Raw genomic sequence first — 19,388 nt, 5'->3', positions numbered from 1 at the left:
ACAGACAGCGAGGCGGCGTACGTGTGCCTGTACCTTTAAGACAAACACGAGCAGATGGGGAGGAAGTAAAGAAAAGTGACTTTCGGTTCCTCTCGATGCTCCCATTTATTATGTACGTGTACTCGCGCATTGGAAAACGAAAGTCGCAACCTCCTGCGTGTGAGCAGAGGCGCAAGTGCTGGTGCTTAGTGTGCCACAGGTGGACGCTTGGACGACCCTCTCCCCCCGTAAACACGACCCGAGTGTGTCAGATATGGTAAGTCGCTTTAAATGTACGGCCTTGCTCGAATTAGCCCCCACTTTATTGTCAATGGTATACAGTAATACGCCCTGTTTGAGCTTTGTGTTCGTGAATATCGGGATTTGAAAGAATAAAAACCTATATGCGCATCTTGAACCCAACCAGTTTCACTAAATGAGTGATCAAGTTGGCTATCATTAAGGGATGAAACCACTTGGTAGTTCACGTGTGGTTCTCGTTATTACAGTCGTATGCATTATTTATTTTTGCCTTACCTAGTACAAATGTTTACAATTTCAGTAGGGGCACATTGAAAGCACTGTTATCAACGTTTACAACAAAGAACTAAGATATTTGAAGTGAAGGGACTGTCTAGAGAATAACGCAATTCATTACCATGGGGAAGTTGCATAGAGAAGTAAGAATAAAGTTTTAAATGACTAGGAAGCGACGGGAGGAATAATATGTAAGACACACAAAATGAGCTTTAATTAATCAAAATAGACAAGCGGAATCTGTATTAATCAGATCGCGTACTCCCCATTAAATCCCAAGTCTTCATCTTCCCAAAGACCTATTTTGAACAATTGTACCGGTATATGCTTAAACTGTATTTGTCTTTTGAGTTGTGCAAATATGTGTAGTGCATCAATCTTTATCATCTGGCTCATGGCTGTCTAACTATTGTGAGCATGTGCTATTATAGTAAGATGGTGACTACGTGTGATATATAAGTACCAAAACTATAATTGTAGCAACAAACACAATGATTAAAATGCTTCAGGACAGAACTTGTGCACGTTTGGGAAATCTATCAATCTCTCAGATTGAAACATTTAAGAATGAATTGCCCGGATGTTACCCAAAATCTGGGATTTAATACGGTATATACCTGTATTGTTACAGTTCAATAAAGATGAGATGAATTTGGTGTTGTACTCCTTCTGGTCACCAGATGGCGGCCAGGGATGTGGAGGAGGAGTTCAAAGATGCGGATCAGATTGTAGCGCTCCCTAATGGTGATGCTAATGAAATGCTGGCTGTGGGGCAAGAAGACAACATGCAGGGCCAGGTGAGCTTTCTAATGTACAGTATTTTATAAAAACTAGTGTAATGTCTAGACCTTGTAATAATCAGACATTGGGTTTGAATAACAAATTCCTGCTCGCAGGTGAAATGGTTCTACTTTGACTCTTATGATTCGCTCACATTTAACCACTGTTTCCCAAAGATGGAGGAGTTTTTGGGTCCACAGGCAGAATACAACGAGGAGGAGGAAGAGAGAAAATATTACAGGAGGAAGCGGTTAGGAGTCATCAAGAATGTTCTTGCAGCCAGCATTGGAGCCATGATCATATACAGCGTATACATGGGTGAGAACGGAAGTCACTGTTAGGACACAGCCACAAACTCAATTGTGTGATTCGCCATGTGCATTCTCCAGGGTTACTGCAGATGCAGCTTATCCTTCATTATGATATGACTTATCGTGAAGTAAAGTACAGCAACCTCGGTCTAGAGGACATCGATCGGAAGATGCTAAGGGGAATCAACGTCACGCCCATACTAGCCCTGCTGTACACGCCCATTCTCATCAGGTAGAGGTACACGCTCAACAATTCTTGAAATCACACATTGGTGTCTTCCTAAACCATGTAAACCTAATGTTGTGATCTAAGGTTTCTAGGAACAAAGTGGATGATGTTTCTGGCTTCAGGAATCTATGCATTTTTTGTCTCGACCAATTACTGGGAGCGCTACTACACCTTGGTTCCAGCTGCTGTTGCCATCGGTGTGGCCATTGTGCCACTATGGGCCTCCCTTGGTAATTATATCACAAGGTGAGTGAGTGCAGGATCATAACGCGCCAACTTTTGTTTTAAAGTACATCACACTAGTTTTCACAGCAAACTATTACCTCATAAAATTATATCAATGAAATGAGATTTAGACATGCATTCTTTTGGCTCTAGAATACATTCTAGCTCCAGATGAAATATTATGTCATGTAATTTTAACTATTATGATTCTATGTTATCTCTCAAACCTAATTATATTTGACTCAGATATACTGTGTCTAAAATAGGGGTTGAACTGACTAGTTGATGAGTCAGTTTTACTACTGCTTATTGATGATTAAAGGTTGAAGTCAACTCATGGCTGATCATGTGTTATTGCCGTCTCGCTGCGGGTCAATTACCAGCGGTAGTGGGACCGCGGGACAGGAATCAGGAACAGGGGCAGGGGGGTGCAAAGTAGACCTTAACTTTGCCATGTACAATAATATGCAGACATCAACTGTGTGAACTGTGGTTGCTGTATTTAAGTTAATTGTTCATGTTCAAACTGAACATAATGTTACAGGGGCTTACAATAATAAATATATTTCTAAGGAATAATACCGCTGCCTCATTTTTATGAACACTTGGGCTTACTATGTTACTGTATTTTAATATTATTCATAATGGTGGTACTTGGTGTAAAAAGTTTGAGAACCACTGCCTTAATGATAAACGCTAAAAAAAAGGGTTGATTGCGACAAGTCATACTGTCACATAACACACACAGGATGGCACAACAGTATTATGAATACGTCAACTATAAGGAAGAGCATGTACAGGAGCAGAAGAAGATTCCAAAAGGAGCGTGCCACAAATACATCATCATCTTCCAGTCAGTCTTCAGTGTCATCTTCCATGTGAGTCCATCCACCACTCATGTAACAACATGTGACATTCAGTTCAGACATGCGCAAAACATAAACAACATTTCCCATTTTAATCTGCTTCAATGCTGTACGAATTATCATTATCAGCCAAGACAAATAGCAAGTTAGGACTCTGCAACCATTGCACAAAACAAACAAACAAACAAACAAACAAACCCAAAAACCTTTTAAGCTGTAAAAAGTAAAGTGGAGGAAGAAAACCTAACCTAAAAGCTTATAGATCAAAACATACCAGAGACCAAGTTGATTAACTGACAATTTATGTATTTGATAATAAAATGATGATGATGATGCATTCATGTACAGCAGCTTATCTAAAACGGGCACACACAAAAAACACGGCTCCAATCAGTTCCCAATAATAAAATAAAGATTTTTTTTCTGAAATAAAACACACATTTAAATTTAAGATATTTCACCAATTTATGTTTGTGAGGATTAAAAGTAATTTATTAATAATAAAAAAAAAAACATCTTATACTTAGATAATTTTTTTGACAGATTGTAGGTTTTACGGCATACAACTATATGATTTTGATTCATGGCAATCATCTACAACTACCTAATGAGTCTTCCCTGTCTCTCTCACCTAGCTGAGCTTCGTCTTTGCCGAGTTCCCCATGAGTCTCATCCTCAATGGCTACATCCTTGAGAATGATCACGTTCTCTGCAATGTCAAAAGCTGTGGTAAAGTCACATTAGTGTACTCCACCCTCACTGTAACTGTGAGCTACTCGTGTGAAGTGACATAAGAAATTACATACCAAAAATACTGGTGTGTGTGTGTGAACAAACAAACAAAAACAGAAAACAAATGAGAATGGGCGTGTACAAAAACAAATATATATATATATATATAAAGTGTCTTATCTTAAGTGTCTTATCTTACAAAGATACGTGGACAATTGCATTACATTATACATTACAAGATGCATACTGTATAGCAGTGATTTACATTTATGGAGCCACGGCACATATTTTAGAATTGAAAAATCTCACTGCACACCAACAAACTAAAATGTCACAAAAAGTGGATGCATTAATTACTGTATGTACTTCCTGCCATCTAATAGAAGACAAATTATTTGTTCTGTATGTCACTTTGCCTCACTGGCATAAATAGATGAATAAAGATACATTATTTCTTGTAAATATTTTTTTGGAGCAATGAATTAAAATTGTATATTTCCCACGGCACACCTGAAGAGCGCTCACGGCACACTAATGTGCCCCGGCACACTGGTTGGGAATCACTGCTGTACAGGCATGTTCGGATGGGTTTGGTGTAGAAGAATCATTTCCTCGCCTCAACCCAGTCAAACACATTTGGGATGAACACCAGTAGAGTAATACCATTTGCTCAGTCATAGAACATTTTAGTGGTACAGTATTTAAATTGTTTCTTCATCAGGAAAACTGCATACTTACATTTCATCCATCCAGTGGCTCAGAATTTGGTTTGACTTTTCAGACTATATCCAATGGTGCAATAAAGTCAAGATTTACTTACAACCCCAATTCCAATGAAGTTGGGACGTTGTGTTAAACATAAATAAAAACAGAATACAATGATTTGCAAATCATGTTCAACCTATATTTAATTGAATACACTACAAAGACAAGATATTTAATGTTCAAATTGATAAACTTTATTGTTTTCAGCAAATAATCATTCACTTTTCTATGGCTGCAACACGTTCCAAAAAAGCTGGGACAGGTGGCAAAAAAGACTGAGAAAGTTGAGGAGCTTCCCTGAATTCACAAGCAAAGATGGGGCGAGGTTCACCTCTTTGTGAACAAGTGTGTGAGAAAATAGTCGAACAGTTTAAGGACAATGTTCCTCAACATACAATTGCAAAGAATTTAGGGATTTCATCATCAACGGTCCATAATATCATCAAAAGGTTCAGAGAATCTGGAGAAATCACTGCATGTAAGCGGCAAGGACGAAAACCAACATTGAATACCCGTGACCTTCGATCCCTCAACTGACATCAATGTGTAATGGATATCACCACATGGGCTCAGGAACACTTCAGAAAATACAGTTCGGCGCTACATCCGTAAGTGCAACTTGAAACTACTATGCAAAGCAAAAGCCATTGATCAACAACACCCAGAAACGCCGCCGGCTTCTCTGGGCCCAAGCTCATCTAAGATGGATTGATGCAAAGTGGGAAAATGTTCTGTGGTCCGATGAATTCACATTTCAAATTGTTTTTGGAAATTGTGGACGTCGTGTCCTCCGGGCCAAAGAGGAAAAGAACCATCCGGACTGTTATGGACGCAAAGTTCAAAACCAAGCATCTGTGATGGTATGGGGCTGTGTTAGTGCCAATGGCATGGGTAACTTACACATCTGTGAAGGCACCATTAATGCTGCAAGGTACATACAGGTTTTGGAGAAACATATGCTGCCATCCAAGCAACGTCTTTTTCATGAACACCGCTGCTTATTTCAGCAAGACATTCTGCACGTTACAACAGCGTGGCTTCGGAGTAAAAGAGTGCGGGTACTAGACTGGCCTGCCTGCAGTCCAGGCCTGTCTCCCATTGAAAATCTGTGCCGCATTATGAAGCGTAAAATACGACAATGGTGACCCCGGACTGTTGAACAGCTGAAGCTGTACATCAAGCAAGAATTGGAAAGAATTCCACCTACAAAGCTTCAACAATTAGTGTCCTCAGTTCCTAAACGTTTATTGAATGTTGTTAAAAGAAAAGGTGATGTAACACATTGGTAAACATGACCCTCTCCCAGCTTTTTTGGAATGTGTTGCAGCCATAAAATTCCAAGTTAATGATTATTTGCTGAAAACAATACAGTTGATCAGTTTCAACGTTAAATATCTTGCTGTTGTCACTGTATAGCATGCCAAAGATGGTATTCCAGATGGCGTTAGTTAAACCTTGTCTCCTTCCTACCAGGGGCCGAAGTCAGTGGTGTGATTCCGGGATTCAACACCACCATCCTGAAAAGTCTACCACAGTCCATGAAGCTGATCATAGTGGAGAGCGTCCTCATGGTCTTTGCATTCATTTCCATGATCATTGTAAGTGCTTTGAATTGTGACACACACCCAAGAGACCCAGTAATTAATTTTGTTCGGATGGATAATTGTTGTTTATTTTCTAGAATTATTATTAAGTACCCCACTGGTGCATCATGTAAAAAAATAAAATAAAATAAAAGCTTTTAATGAAATAATTATTGGTTCTTTACTAGATCTTTAGATCTACACAGTAAAGGAGTTGTCCATCATCTTGCCATAAAGCATATTGCTATAGAAGAGTGAAATTTGAATTTGTCAATGATGACACAGCTCTTCTTCGGGTCATACAGGAAATATGTTTTACTTAAAGAAGTATAGCAATGTGTTTCTAATTGCACAAATTTATCTATAATTACACTATACCGTATACAGGAAATCACATTATTAGGAGCCTTGCATTGTACTGCGTGAATACATTTATGCAAGTAAATGAGGGTTCATAGACTTCAAGGATGTTGATCGGACATAATTTAGGGATATATCAGTTTAATGCATTTTGAGTTTTTTCTCAAACTTTCAAAATCTCAGTTTCTCTGCTCCTTTTCCCATTTTTTCATTTTTCAAAAATGAAGTACAACTGTTTTACCTCATTCAGTTCCTTGTGCTGTGTGGCGCCGCGTACCGCCCAACAGAGGAGATCGACCTCCGTAGTATTGGCTGGGGAAACATCTTCCAGCTTCCTTTCAAACATTTGAGGGACTACCGCCTGAGGCTTCTCTGCCCATTCTTCATCTACAGTGGATTGGAAATCCTCTTCGCCATCAGTGGATTCACCCTGGTACTCTGCGCTGTCATCCGATTTTACTGTTAACAAATTTAGGTTATACAGTGGTACCTTGACTTACTAGTTTAATTCGTTCCATGCTCGTAGCTCAAATCACTTGTCTCTCAAATCAACTTTCGTCATTCAAATAAAGGAAATGCTATTATAGTAATCCGTTTCAACACCCCCAAAAACACATTTTTTTGTAACTTTTTTTTAATTAAGTAAAATAGTATTGTTGCCCTGCGATTGGCTGGCAACCAGTTCAGGGTGTACCCCGCCTCCTGCCCGATGACAGCTGGGATAGGCTCCAGCACGCCCGCGACCCTAGTGAGGAGAAGCGGCTCAGAAAATGGATGGATGGAAAATAGTATTGTACAAGATGGCACTTTCTAAAAATATACAATAATAACAATAATTTAAAAAAATATCCCCCTTTCAGTTTCACATAACTTAATCTTTACATTTTTCGCCACGCTTTCCTCACTTTCAGCAGCTTCTCCATCTTTTCATGGACAAAGATCCGCAGCGTAGAAAATATTTTAACGCCCTAGGTTGACACTGTAGCCAGTGTAGTACATAATGTAAAAGTACTACTCTTGTACTGCTTCGCCAAGTCGGCTACATGCACACTCCACTCATGATTTTAAGCTTGAATTCAATGGACATCATCAGCTTCTTCTCAGCCATAAATATGAAGTCAAGATTCGCCAATGCGGTGTAGCAGCCTGGCTAACTCCCAGCTCCCTTTTAATAATTGTACAGTGTTGTATGCAACTGTATGCAGCACAACACATTCCAAAAAAGCTGGTACACATTTTTTTGTAACTTTAGTTAGTTAGTGCCAATGGCATGGGTAACTTACACATCTGTAGAGGCACCATTAATGAAGCTGTACATCAAGCAAGAATGGGAAAGAATTCCATCTACAAAGTTTCAACAATTCGTGTCCTCAGTTCCCAAATGTTTATTTAATGTTGTTAAAAGAAAAGGTGATGTGACACAGTGGTAAACATGACCCTGTCCCAGCTTTTTTGGAACATGTTGCAGCCATAAAATTCTAAGTTAATGCTTATTTGCTAAAAACAATAAGGTTTTTCAGTTTGAACATTAAATATCTTGTCTTTGTAGTGTATTCAATTAAATAGGTCGAACCTGATTTGCAAATCATTGTATTCTGTTTTTATTTATGTTTAACACAACGTCCCAACTTCATTGGAACTGAGGTTGTACCAGCATCCGTGGTCTTTTGGTTTTATTGCCGTCCACTTGGACTGATGGTGATGCTGTGAAGTTAGCTGCTCCCATCCGGTGACCATCTAGTGGCACTGTGTCTGAAGCTCACTTGTAAGCTCACAGCTAAAAGCCAAAAAATTGACCGTGTGCCGGCCCGTAACTTGAAGAAAATTGTAAGTTGGGGTACTCACAAGTCAAGGTCCCGCTGTACTAGATGCAGCTGATACGCCAGGTGTATTTATTTATTCATAATTTCTCTCCAAACAGTCCTATGGCGTATGTACTTTGGGCCTACAAAAACTGTGGCTCTTGATTGTGGTCTATGGGCTCTCCTGCTCCGTCTTCTCTTTCCTGTCCCTCGGCCTCCTAAGCCTCCCGCGCTGGGTGTGTCTGGCAGGAGGAGCTGCTGTGCATTGGGTACTGTTGGTGGTACTCATGGTGTTTTCGCCATCTCCTCAACAACTGGTGTACGAGGGCCCTCTTCTGATGATTTCTGTGCTATGGGGTCTTGGTACGGCCCTGAACAAGACTGGAGTCAGCAGTGAGTGGCACCTGAGATGTGGTAGTATGTACACGTGTTGTGTTTTACCATAAAGCATGAATATTCTTGTGTGTGTGTGTGTGTGTGTGTGTGTCTGTCTGTTTCAGTCTTGCTTGGCATTTTATATGCTGAGGAGAAAGAACGTCTCGACTTTGTCTACACAATCTATCACTGGTTGCAGGCCATTGCCATCTTTGTAGTCTACCTCTGGTCAGAGTTGCCAATGAGGGTAAGTTGCTGTTTAATAGTGGTGGGAATTACAAGTACTTTACTGTACTTAAGTTTTTTTCTTTAGTTTAGTATTTATTGTTCTGATTACTTTTTACTGCGACTCCCTACATTTTAAATCTGTACTTTCTACATCTTACTTGGTCAAAATAGTCTTGCTACTTTTTTCAACCTCTGCAGATGACATCACGACATACAAAAAGACATAAATAGAGAGATGTAATGTCAATGAGCTATGAGATCTTGATTGATTGATTGACTGATTGATTGCTTAGAGCTTGGGGTCTTACAGTATCAGATGGGAAAAACAGCAGCAACAAGGAGGAATGTGATATGGGGAGCATTAGCGAACACAGCAACAGGTTTCAAGAAGATATTACCCATCCATGGCCGTATTTGAGAGAATTGCTTGATGTTGTCGTCTCCAAGAATGACGTGGCGAAAACACAAATTTCTGGCTTTAAAAAATTGTCTGTCCAATCTGAAGAAAACCCCCAAAAAGAATGAAAGAATTACGGTACTGTTTTTCTCCATTTTTTTTCAGCAGCGTAACTAAGTCTACATAAATTTTGACTAATAAAGGTGCTGAATTATGTCGATTCCCACAGTTGTATTCTGCCTGTCTCTCGATAAGACGTGATTAGGACGACAAAGAATTCCACCCAGAATTCTTAGCGATCAATGAATCGATTATCAAGCCCGTGCTTTCTGAAAATGCTTCAATATGAAAGCCACACTGATAGTTGGGGGTGTCACATTGTAAAGAAACACTGTGTGCACCAACTAAATATCCTTTCTCTGGCTATGTGGGGTTTTGAATTTGACCTACTATATGTACTGATTAGTTGGAGGTTTACAGCATTTAGACAGCGTTTTTCCAAATGTTTTGCAACACATTTTCAAATATTTGTGTTTTCAGCCTCCAGAACCTTGTTTGCATGTAAACGGACAAAACAACACATTTAAAAAAATATATATATATTTTTGATTTGTAAAATATGTGTTGTATAAAAAGCTTGCAGAAAATACATTACAGTGGCATGTGCTGTAAATGAAATGTCCCATTTTAATCCTGCCTTTCTCCCCACATAATTAAGGCTAAACTTGCCATCCTGTTAGCGACTTTACTGCTAGCCTGCTACTGCTACTGGGTGATGGAGCGCCGCATAGCCAAAAAAGAGCGCCATAGGCTGCCCCGCATACCTCGACCAAGGCACAAGGTGAGCAGACCAGCCGTAAATGTCTTACACAGGAAGTTTTGTTTTGTTTGTAACCAGAGAGATTTTCACTTCATGTTCTCCCCGTGCCTGCGTGGGTTTTCTCCGGGCATTCCGGCTTCCTCCCACATCCCAAAAAACATGCCTGCTAGCTCAAAGAACGAAATCATTTCTTAAACTAATTCAGCTCATTACGTTTACTGAAAAGATTTGTTCTTTTGAGCGAAACGTTCATGAACGAAACAACAGTATATCAGGATTCCTACTTAAAATACTGGTTTATACTAACAGTACCAAGTCCGCTCTGATACACATACAGTCGTAGGTTGCTGCTCGACACAGGCAGAACTACTTTTACGGAGTTAAAAGTCTACTCTCATTGAGGAGCTACGGAACTGCAGTCTGGTCTGGCTGCCTACAATAACTCCGACCCCTACTCCTGCATCGCGCTCACTGTGGACGCACCACGAATGGCGAAGGAGGAAGCAGAAGCGAGGCATGCATGTGTGTGCGTGTATATGTATGTGAATGAATGAATGTTCTGACCTCTTTGTTCTGGGCAGAACCCGAGCTGCAGCATTCTGAAAGAGCTGAAACTGTTTAATGTTCTTTTGGGGGAGTCCAGTCAGAAGACCATTACAATAGTCAAGTCGACTTGAGATAAAAGCACGGATGAACCTTCTCCTGGTCTGCTTGGTACATGCAAGCCTTCACTCTGGATATGTTCTTCAGATGATGGAAGGCAGTTTGAGTAACTGATTTAATATGACTGTTGAAAGTCAGGTCGGAATCTATCAGTACACTAAGGTTTAGGACTTGGTCTTTGGTTTTCAAAGAAAGTGACTCCAGGTGTTTACTAACAGCAATTCTCCTTATCAAAAACAATTATCTCAGTTTTGTTGTGGTTTAATTGAATAAAATCTTGGCTCATCCAGTTATTTATCTGTTTTAGACAGTGACACAACATGTCAATTGAACTGTAGTCATCTGGAGACACTGCTAGATATAACTGTGTATCATCTGCATAGCTATGATAGTCAACATTAAGCTTCTGAAGAATTACAGGCAGAACGCGCTGCATTTTCTGTACATTTTCAAACGAGCGTGTTGCCCATTAGCAGGGATACATCAGTGCGTCCACCATATTGAATGTGTCAGTTATGCCTGTTCCGAATGGCACACTCCAACAATGCCCCGAATTTCCGAACATTCCGGGCCACAGAGAGCGCGCCTGGAGTGAACGTCCCAATGTACCCTCTGTGCGACTGTTGTATATGCGCGACTAAGTGTAATGTATGTACAAGTGTACATACAGTATAATGCAACTATATGTTTGTGAGAAGAGCTCAGTGTATATCTGTAGTGGAATGTAGCAAACAAAACGTTGATGCAGTGTTGTGCAAGCGTGCAGCCAGTAATTTCTATCATTGCAATGCAGGAATGATGTGCTTTGTGTCTGCAGGTCAAAGGTTATCGCTACCTGGAAGAAGGCAACTCTGATGAGTCAGATTCCGAGAGAAGCGAGGAGGATGACGAAAATGATGACGAGGAGCAATTGGTGAATGAGTTTGGAGCGGAGGACATGGAGGCCGAACGCCAGGATGTTGGAGCCCAGGGAGCTGACTCACTCAGGGCCAGGAGGAAGAGGCCTGAGAGTCACCAGCACGGGGGGGAGGACAGCCATGTGACGGAGGGCCAGAGGGGGTGAAGAAAGCTAAATTAGGAGAAATAGCAGTCAGAGAAGCAAGCAAGTCGCCATTTCATCATTCATAAAATCACCCATAGCTTTCCATTAATGACCTATTCATTTGGTTATTTTTTCCCAAGCTATAATTAGCATCAGAACAGTGATTCAGATGAAAGGGTTGTGGAAATGTGGAATTTGTGTATAGACCTTTTTCTACACACTTGTGTGGACTGAAAATATATTTGTTTGTGTTTATTTCTCGATGGAGTCCTGCATGGCCCCAGGCATGTGAAGGTCAACTAAAATCGGGAACAACGGTTTAAGACGAATCAATGCATCCACTTCAATAACAGTGATATGTGCTAACATTCACCCTGGTAGTGCGACTGACATTCGTATGGTAAGCAATAATTGAAATAATGTCTACTGCTCAATTCCCATGGATTGGTGAAATTGATTTCGTGCTGGACTTTAAGTTATCAGTTTTTTTTTGGTTTATAATTGTAGTTGTGTTGGTCTTAGTTTCGCCTGTTCTTGGACATTCCCTCTTGTGTCAGATACTGCATCCTCGTGTGTCTCTCCGTCAATCCTTAGCTCCTCTTGTGTTCTTCTCAGCTGTGCCTTGTCTTTTCATGAGTTTGAGTATATTTAGCAGCTGACATGCTTTTGGCTTGTTGGTTGGTTTCCTGTTGGCCTTTTTGCCAATCATTTTCATTGCTGTGTATAATGTTTGTTGCTGCCTTCTGTCGTTTGCAACGTTTTGGCGTATTAAAACCATTTTGAGTTGTCCTACCTGTACTTCTGCGTTTGATTCCATGCCAACACTATACCAAAGTAAGAAATGTAGTAATGTTTTAAAGCGCGCCGTCATTTTTTTTAGTATTGGGTTGTAAAAATAATAACTGCAACAGCTAAATGAATATATAACGGCAAGCACGTCTGCCTGAACGTTGAGTTACAGTTTGGAAACATGGTTCAGGTCCTATTTGGTGTATTTTTCATGTTTTTTTCTGCTTGCCTGGGTTTAAGTTATCTGATGACTGTAAATTGTCCATAGATGTGAATGTGACTGAATGTGGATGTGTGCTGTGATCAGTCAGTTGGAATCGGCTCCAAGCTCAACTGTAACCTGAATGAGGACAAGCGCTAGGGAAAAAAAAAAAAAAAAACATTTTTCAGCATACCAAAATGAGAACGAGTCAGGGATCTTAGTACATTTTTAGAGATATTTCAATGTCCTACTGGGTTGCAATTACTGTAAAATCAAAGTAATCTTCTAATGTATGGAATCAGATCTGTGCCGAAAAGAATCACACGAAACCTTTTAAATCGCAAAAAAAAACAAGACTATCAAACACAACTTCTTGAACTACAAGCACAAAAAAAAAAAGACAGCGAGAAATAATCTAACTCAAGCAAAAAAAAAAAAAAAGTTACATTATTACTTGCAATGGAAATATTGCAAGTAATACACTAGTACACTTTTCACATAGTTAGACACAACTTGCAAATGCATTTTCACTACTGAAACACATTTTGCCCTCTGAGGCACTTGTGTTGAAGAATGGTAAGAACAGGTAGCAAAAGTGAAACTCAATTAAAGCACAGCTGTCTCAACACAAACACAGCAACTCAAAACTGATCACACTTGTGCAGAAACCAATATAAGCCAATTCACTGAGCTCTGCTTGTTGAAGTTGTACTAGGTTTCGAGACAATTGGAGAGACAGAGGTAGTAGAGTAAGAGGTTGTCAAGGAGGAAGCAGAGAGAGAGAGGAGCTATAGGCCAAAGACCAATTGCCTCTTTTAGATTAAATACGGGGACTTGTCGATAGTTTGTCAATGAGGGAAGCGGGAATGCAGTGAGTATAGCCTATCCTACTGTAAGTAGATTCACTGTGTCCACCATAGTGTCAAGATTTAGAGAGGAGAACGGGTAGCATTATTTTTTCCCCCATTACATACATGTTTACAGTGCTGTACTGTACATGAAAGGTGTTTAAATACATACATTTTCCATTATACTTGTAGACCTAGTACTTGTTTATATATATATATATATATATATATATTTTTTTTTTATTACAAGTACTAAACAGGATTTTTGTTTAGATTTGCAAAATGCATTCCTATGTGAGCAATAAAGATTATTCCTACAGCTTTACAATCTAATCATTGAGTTTTCCTTTTTCCATGTTTTGTGTTAATGACTATTCAGTGAGGTTTTTCCTTTTCATTGACTCTGAGTCGGATTTGATCATGTGAGCACGGTCTAATGTTTTGCGACTGCAGCTTGAAAATCAGGTTTTGTGTTTTCAGTTTAGAGAAAACGATGGATGGTTTCAAAAAATGTATCTTAACATTTGAGAAAAAGTGCAAAAGGTCAATGTCAAAAGAAATGTAGGTCTTTAAGTGTTGCCCGTGTGTTGCACTGGATACCTCTACATTTTATATTCATTTAGAACTATGTAATACAAAAGTGGATGCCCACAACGTCATTCATTGCATTGAAAAGGTTTATTTTATAGCATAGGTTAGTGACGACTATGTGTATTCCAACTTAGTACAAAATCGTTTTGTGTTGGTGTTGTGGGAGTGGAACTCCGACGTAAACCAAGGATCCCTGTAATGGATAATATTAAGCCTTGATTCAGGGATTGGATTTTTCCTATGTGGACATGAGGCATAAAAGGGGCTCTACCGTCTAGGCCATCGAGTCACGACCAGCATAATTTCCCCATCCTAATTTTAAAAACTACTGCTCTTCCACAATTTACATTTCATGTGGGTGTGCATAGTAATGGCATCATTATGTGCTCAGCAACTTTCAGGTTGTTTCCCTTCACAATTCCCACCAATGTGTGTATATACTGTATATATACAGTACATACTGAATACTTGACAACGTTTCTCATTTCACTGCGTGCACATATTCTATTCTAAGTTCTATTAATGGATTAGGTTTCATAGACCATTTCATTGTCCATTCATTGGCCTGGATGGAGTGATCAATGGCTGTTTTTTCAATGAGTTGCTTTAAAAGCCTCTGTGGTCTTTCCACTGACTGTTATCAGAGGAGGAGATGAAAGGACACAGTAGCTGAAGCAACACGCATTGCCATCTTTGCTTCTTCCGGTGTTATATCCACCCGAGCAACCGCTAACGTCACGGTTTGCTCTTTTTTTGTTTAACTCGTGTATTTTTTAATACACCGCTAATAAAATAAAGGGAACACTTAAACAATGCAGCCTAACTCTCAAAAAATGAAATATTCGAGTTAAAAATCTTATTGGAATCTGTTGAGAAAAAAATTACAAGAATGATCAATGGAAATCAAAATCATTAACCCACGGAGGTCTGGATTCAGAATCTTACACAAAATATAAGTGGAAAAAAATTAGAAGGACCCATGTCCCACTTCACCAGAGGTGTCAAAAGTACTGATAAAAACAACTCTGGTAAAAGTACTGACCCCACCACTTAGGTAAAAGTACAAAAGTGCACACTTACAAATGTATTTAAGTAAAAAAAACAATAATTGACATTTTCCAGCCCAATAATAAAATACATGTAGGGAGATTTTTGTATTTCTTCAGATGATTGGCTTGCTTTGTCTGGGGTCAGCAATGGACAAAACAAAAATAAAAACATGTAGGTTTAAATGAAAAGACGAGCATTTATTGTACAATAGAAATAACGTGAGCCACACTTCAACAAGGTACTGTAACGTTCTAAAAAACTGACTATAGACAGTCTGTGGCAGCAGTGTATGTGAGGAAAAAAATTACCGTGTGACAATGCCCGCCATTTGAAGATACCTGTTATATAGGAATTAAGGTTTGTTTATAAAAAAAAAAACAAAAAAAAAACACTAGAACAGGTCGGCTGTTTTCCCAATTGCAAAGTTGGCACAGGGTCATGAAACCTTTTAGCCAATGTGGCTAAACAGTATAAAAATCTTGTGTGTAGTTAACCTCAACATCACGTGTTTAAACCTTTAGGTGGCTAGACTTAGCCAGTCCTTGTCACTGGAAGCCAATAAGCTTTTAACAATGTGGGCCCGATTTAAAACTCCCCAGCCATCAATCAGGACGAGGGCTGAACACTCTTATTGCAATGTATTCTATTTATTTTGACAAATATTGCGAATGCGATTTTGGGCGTAAGTTTATCTTCAGCATTATTCACTAAATGCGAGAAATAACTCATTCTACACTATGTATGACGAACACGACATTGGATATAGTCACGACAGACAAACCATTTTTTTCCTGTAGCCAGGTCGAAATGTTAGAATGAATTCATATGGATAACTAATCTTTATTTTAACATTGAATTGTAAAAAGAAAACTCATCACGTACATGTAACCAGAATCAGAATCATCTTTATTTGCCAATTATGTCCAAAAAAAAGACACCAGGAATTTGTCTCTGGTAGTTGGAGCCGCTCTAGTACGACAACAGACAGTCAATTGACAGAGAACACTTTTGAGACATAAAGACATTGACAAAAAAATAAACAGTCACTGAGCAGTAAAGGGTTGCTAGTTATCTGGTAATGACGGTACATTATTATTTTTTTGACAATTGTGCAAAAAGATGCAGAGTCCTCTAGCACTTAGAGCAGTTCGAAAGACTAATATTGCAATAGTCCGGTGCAATGACCATTGTGCAAAGGGCGCCGAGACTTCAAGCGAGTAGTGCGATAATCTGGGACAATGTTGATTGTGCAAATGTTGCAGATACTCCTCAATCAGTGTGCAAATGGAGCAGATGCTACTCTGGCATGAGTGGCCAGTATATATGTATAATATATATATATATAATACAATGTACAATATAATATATATTATATAGAATATAATGTAGCACTGCACCAGATGACAGAGCTTCTCACACTATTTCTAAGGGAGAGCCCGGACACCCTGCGGAGGAAACTCATTTCGTCCGCTTGTATCCAGGATCTTGTTCTTTCGACCCACAGCTCGTGACCATAGGTGAGGGTAGCAAGTTTACCTTGCCCGAATGCGGGCCACCGGGCTCCCCTCTGGAGGTGGGGCTCGAAGGCGAGCGCCTGGTGGCCGGCCCTGCACCCATGGGGCGCAGCCCGAAAGGGTAACGTGGGTCTCCCTTCCCATGAGTTCACCACCCGTGGGAGGGGCCATAGGGGCCGGGTGCAGTGTGAGCTGGGCGGTGACATAAGGCGGGGACATTGGCGATTTAGTTGACGATCAACATGAATATTTGCAATCTTTGGTGGTCAATATCATTAGACTAATTTAAGCTGTTAACAACTTTCAAAAGTAGGAAAGAGTGTTTTCAATTACACAGTTTATCTTTTGTCAAAATAGAACTAAAGTTCCAATACTTAAGGCTTCCGAAAGTCTGAGGTTTAATTAAGACAAAGCAGGAGATGAGGGGGTAGTGTGGAAATGTGTTGCTTTTCTTTGCAGGAAACGTAAAGCTGGGTGTCATCTCCGAATCAATGGAAGTAAAAATGAGGTCAAAGAGGATTAAGTAGATGATGAAGAACAGAGGCCCCAGGATGGAACTCGGACTGTTGCTGGGGCTGGTCCTTCTTTGTGTCTTTGAAGTGTTGCAAAAAAAAGATGCAAAAAGACAAAGAATAAAGCAAAACACAGTTAAGCCTGATTACTTACAGAATTGAGCTCTTTCGCGATAAGACGGCAGTTCCAACTCTGCAGTATTATATGACTTACGAGGCATATTGTTCCAGAATAAAAATAATAATTAAGGGTGTTGGACTTTTGAGGTTTCACTGTAGATACTAAAAGTTAATATCTTTTCCAGCCTCCATTCATTCTTGCAAGCGGTTTGAGTTGTTCTTTTGAACAGCAGACCTATCCAAAACCTATCCATTAGTTGATATGTGAATGAAAGTCATGAGTAGAGAATGAAAACATTGTGACAGGAGTGCATCTTTGCGAGTCAGTCTTTTTCCTCACTTCCAGTTGTTCTTGGCCGCTTCCTTTTTTTGGTTTATTCATGTGACTCTCAGCGGTGGCTGCTAAGAGTGTTCAACACTGGGGGAAAGCCTGTGACCAGAGTAAAGCTCAAATCACGTGTGCAAGTCTCAAGTCGTAACCTTCAAGTCCCAAGTCATTTTGTCTTAGGCAAATCAAGCTAAGTCCTGTGATCAATTCCCAAGTCAAGTCACTACAGTCAAACGGGATCGAAATGTTTCTTTATTATTTGTTAAAGGCTAAATTATGGGGTCTCTTTGGAAGAGACGAAAGGATGGCGTCGTATGTGGGAGATACATTGTTTTTGTATTGTCACCTCAATGCTTAAGTGACTTGCTAATGTTATTATCCTTTTAACAGACATTTTACCCTCTTGTAGCAACTTTATTGTGGTTGGTTTTAACGGGAATTAAATGGGAACTTGAGACTGAAGCTTCGCTAAAGACAAAAAAGAAAAGTTCCCCAAATCCTACCCCACCATTATGAACATCCATCCATCCATCCATCCATCCATTATCTGTACCGCTTATCCTCACTAGGGCCACGGGTCTGCTGGAGCCTATCCCAGCTATCTTCGGGCGAGAGGCGGGGTACACCCTGAACTGGTCGCCAGCCAATCACAGTGCACATATAAACAAACAACCATTCGCACTCACATTCACACCTACGGGCAATTTAGAGTCTTCAATCAACCTACCATGCATGTTTTAGGGATGTGGGAGGAAACTGGTGTACCAGTAGAAAACCCACGCAGGCACAGGGAGAACATGCAAACTCCACACAGGCGGGGTCGGGATTTAAACCGGGTCCTCAGAACCGTGAGGCAGATGTGCTAACCAGTGGCTCACCGTGCCGCCCCATTATGAACAGATTAAACAAAATGAAAACAATAAATTTGAAATTGATCTCCGAATACTTAAACACTACCGAACCATTTGCAATTTCTGAGCAAACAGTCAGAAATGCAAGACAAACACATTTTTCCAACTTGATAAAAAATAACCGCAATGACATGAAATTTCTCTCTTTACAATTAGTGACTCATAGTAATTTACCAATTATGATTGTATTACTCTATTTCAGTCCTATATTTTCATATCCATTAGTCTTATTTATTGTATTTATCTAGTTATTTATTTATTTAACCGGGTTCCACTGTTTCCTCAGTGAGGGGGCCCATCGGCTAGAAGAAGAATAATCTTTATTGTCATGAACATGCATGCACAGGAAGGTGGTGATCTGCATTTTACCCATCAAAGTGAACACGGCTAACATAAACACTTGTTAGTGGAGCACACAACATGGCTGCCCCAGGGTCTTGGAGTCAGTCTTTTGCCTGTGGTTCCAACTCCTTTGTCCATGCCTGGGGCCCTCCATCTTGGCCTTCTTCACTCCTTCGCTCCGCCATGTCTCATCAGCCATTTTATTTATTTAATCATATTTTTAAACTGTAACAACTATAATACAAGGGTGTTATGTCCATCCATCCATCCATCCATCCATCCATCCATCCATCCATCCATCCATCCATCCATCTTCTTCCACTTATGCAGGTTTGGGATGCAGGGGCAGCAGTTTAAGCAAGGAAGTCCAGACTTCCCACAATCTGTCCACTTCGTCCAGCTCTTTTGGGGGATGCCGAGGTGTTCCCAGCCCAACCGGGAGACGTAGTCTCTCCAGCGTGTCCTGGGTCATTCATAGGGCTTTCTC

The 19,388-nt window shown here is 40.0% G+C and overlaps 1 protein-coding gene across 1 annotated transcript; it reads left to right on the top strand.

Moving 5' to 3' along the window:
- The first annotated feature begins 80 nt into the window (after positions 1-80).
- On the top strand, positions 81-12,492 carry unc93b1 (unc-93 homolog B1, TLR signaling regulator). Its single transcript, XM_061769988.1, has 13 exons — positions 81-256; positions 1,197-1,313; positions 1,473-1,614; positions 1,686-1,839; positions 1,921-2,082; positions 2,810-2,939; positions 3,563-3,656; positions 5,898-6,022; positions 6,618-6,800; positions 8,289-8,562; positions 8,670-8,791; positions 9,888-10,010; positions 11,470-12,492. Exons 1-13 carry the CDS (start codon positions 254-256, stop codon positions 11,713-11,715), a joined length of 1,875 nt encoding a protein of 624 aa, XP_061625972.1. The 5' UTR covers positions 81-253; the 3' UTR covers positions 11,716-12,492.
- The last annotated feature ends 6,896 nt before the right edge of the window (positions 12,493-19,388 follow it).

Source organism: Phyllopteryx taeniolatus, chromosome 4 (assembly GCF_024500385.1).
Source record: "Phyllopteryx taeniolatus isolate TA_2022b chromosome 4, UOR_Ptae_1.2, whole genome shotgun sequence".
Lineage (NCBI taxonomy): Eukaryota > Metazoa > Chordata > Actinopteri > Syngnathiformes > Syngnathidae > Phyllopteryx > Phyllopteryx taeniolatus.
The sequence above is the reverse complement of the archived record's forward strand: the minus strand, read 5'-3'. Positions and strand labels throughout refer to the sequence as shown.

Bases quoted from the DNA above. Each gene is read 5' to 3' on its own strand.
- unc93b1 (XM_061769988.1), top strand. The intron at 1,314-1,472 runs GTGAGCTTTCTA...TGTTTCCCAAAG, and splicing joins AAGACAACATGCAGGGCCAG to ATGGAGGAGTTTTTGGGTCC. The intron at 3,657-5,897 runs GTAAAGTCACAT...CCTTCCTACCAG, and splicing joins CTGCAATGTCAAAAGCTGTG to GGGCCGAAGTCAGTGGTGTG.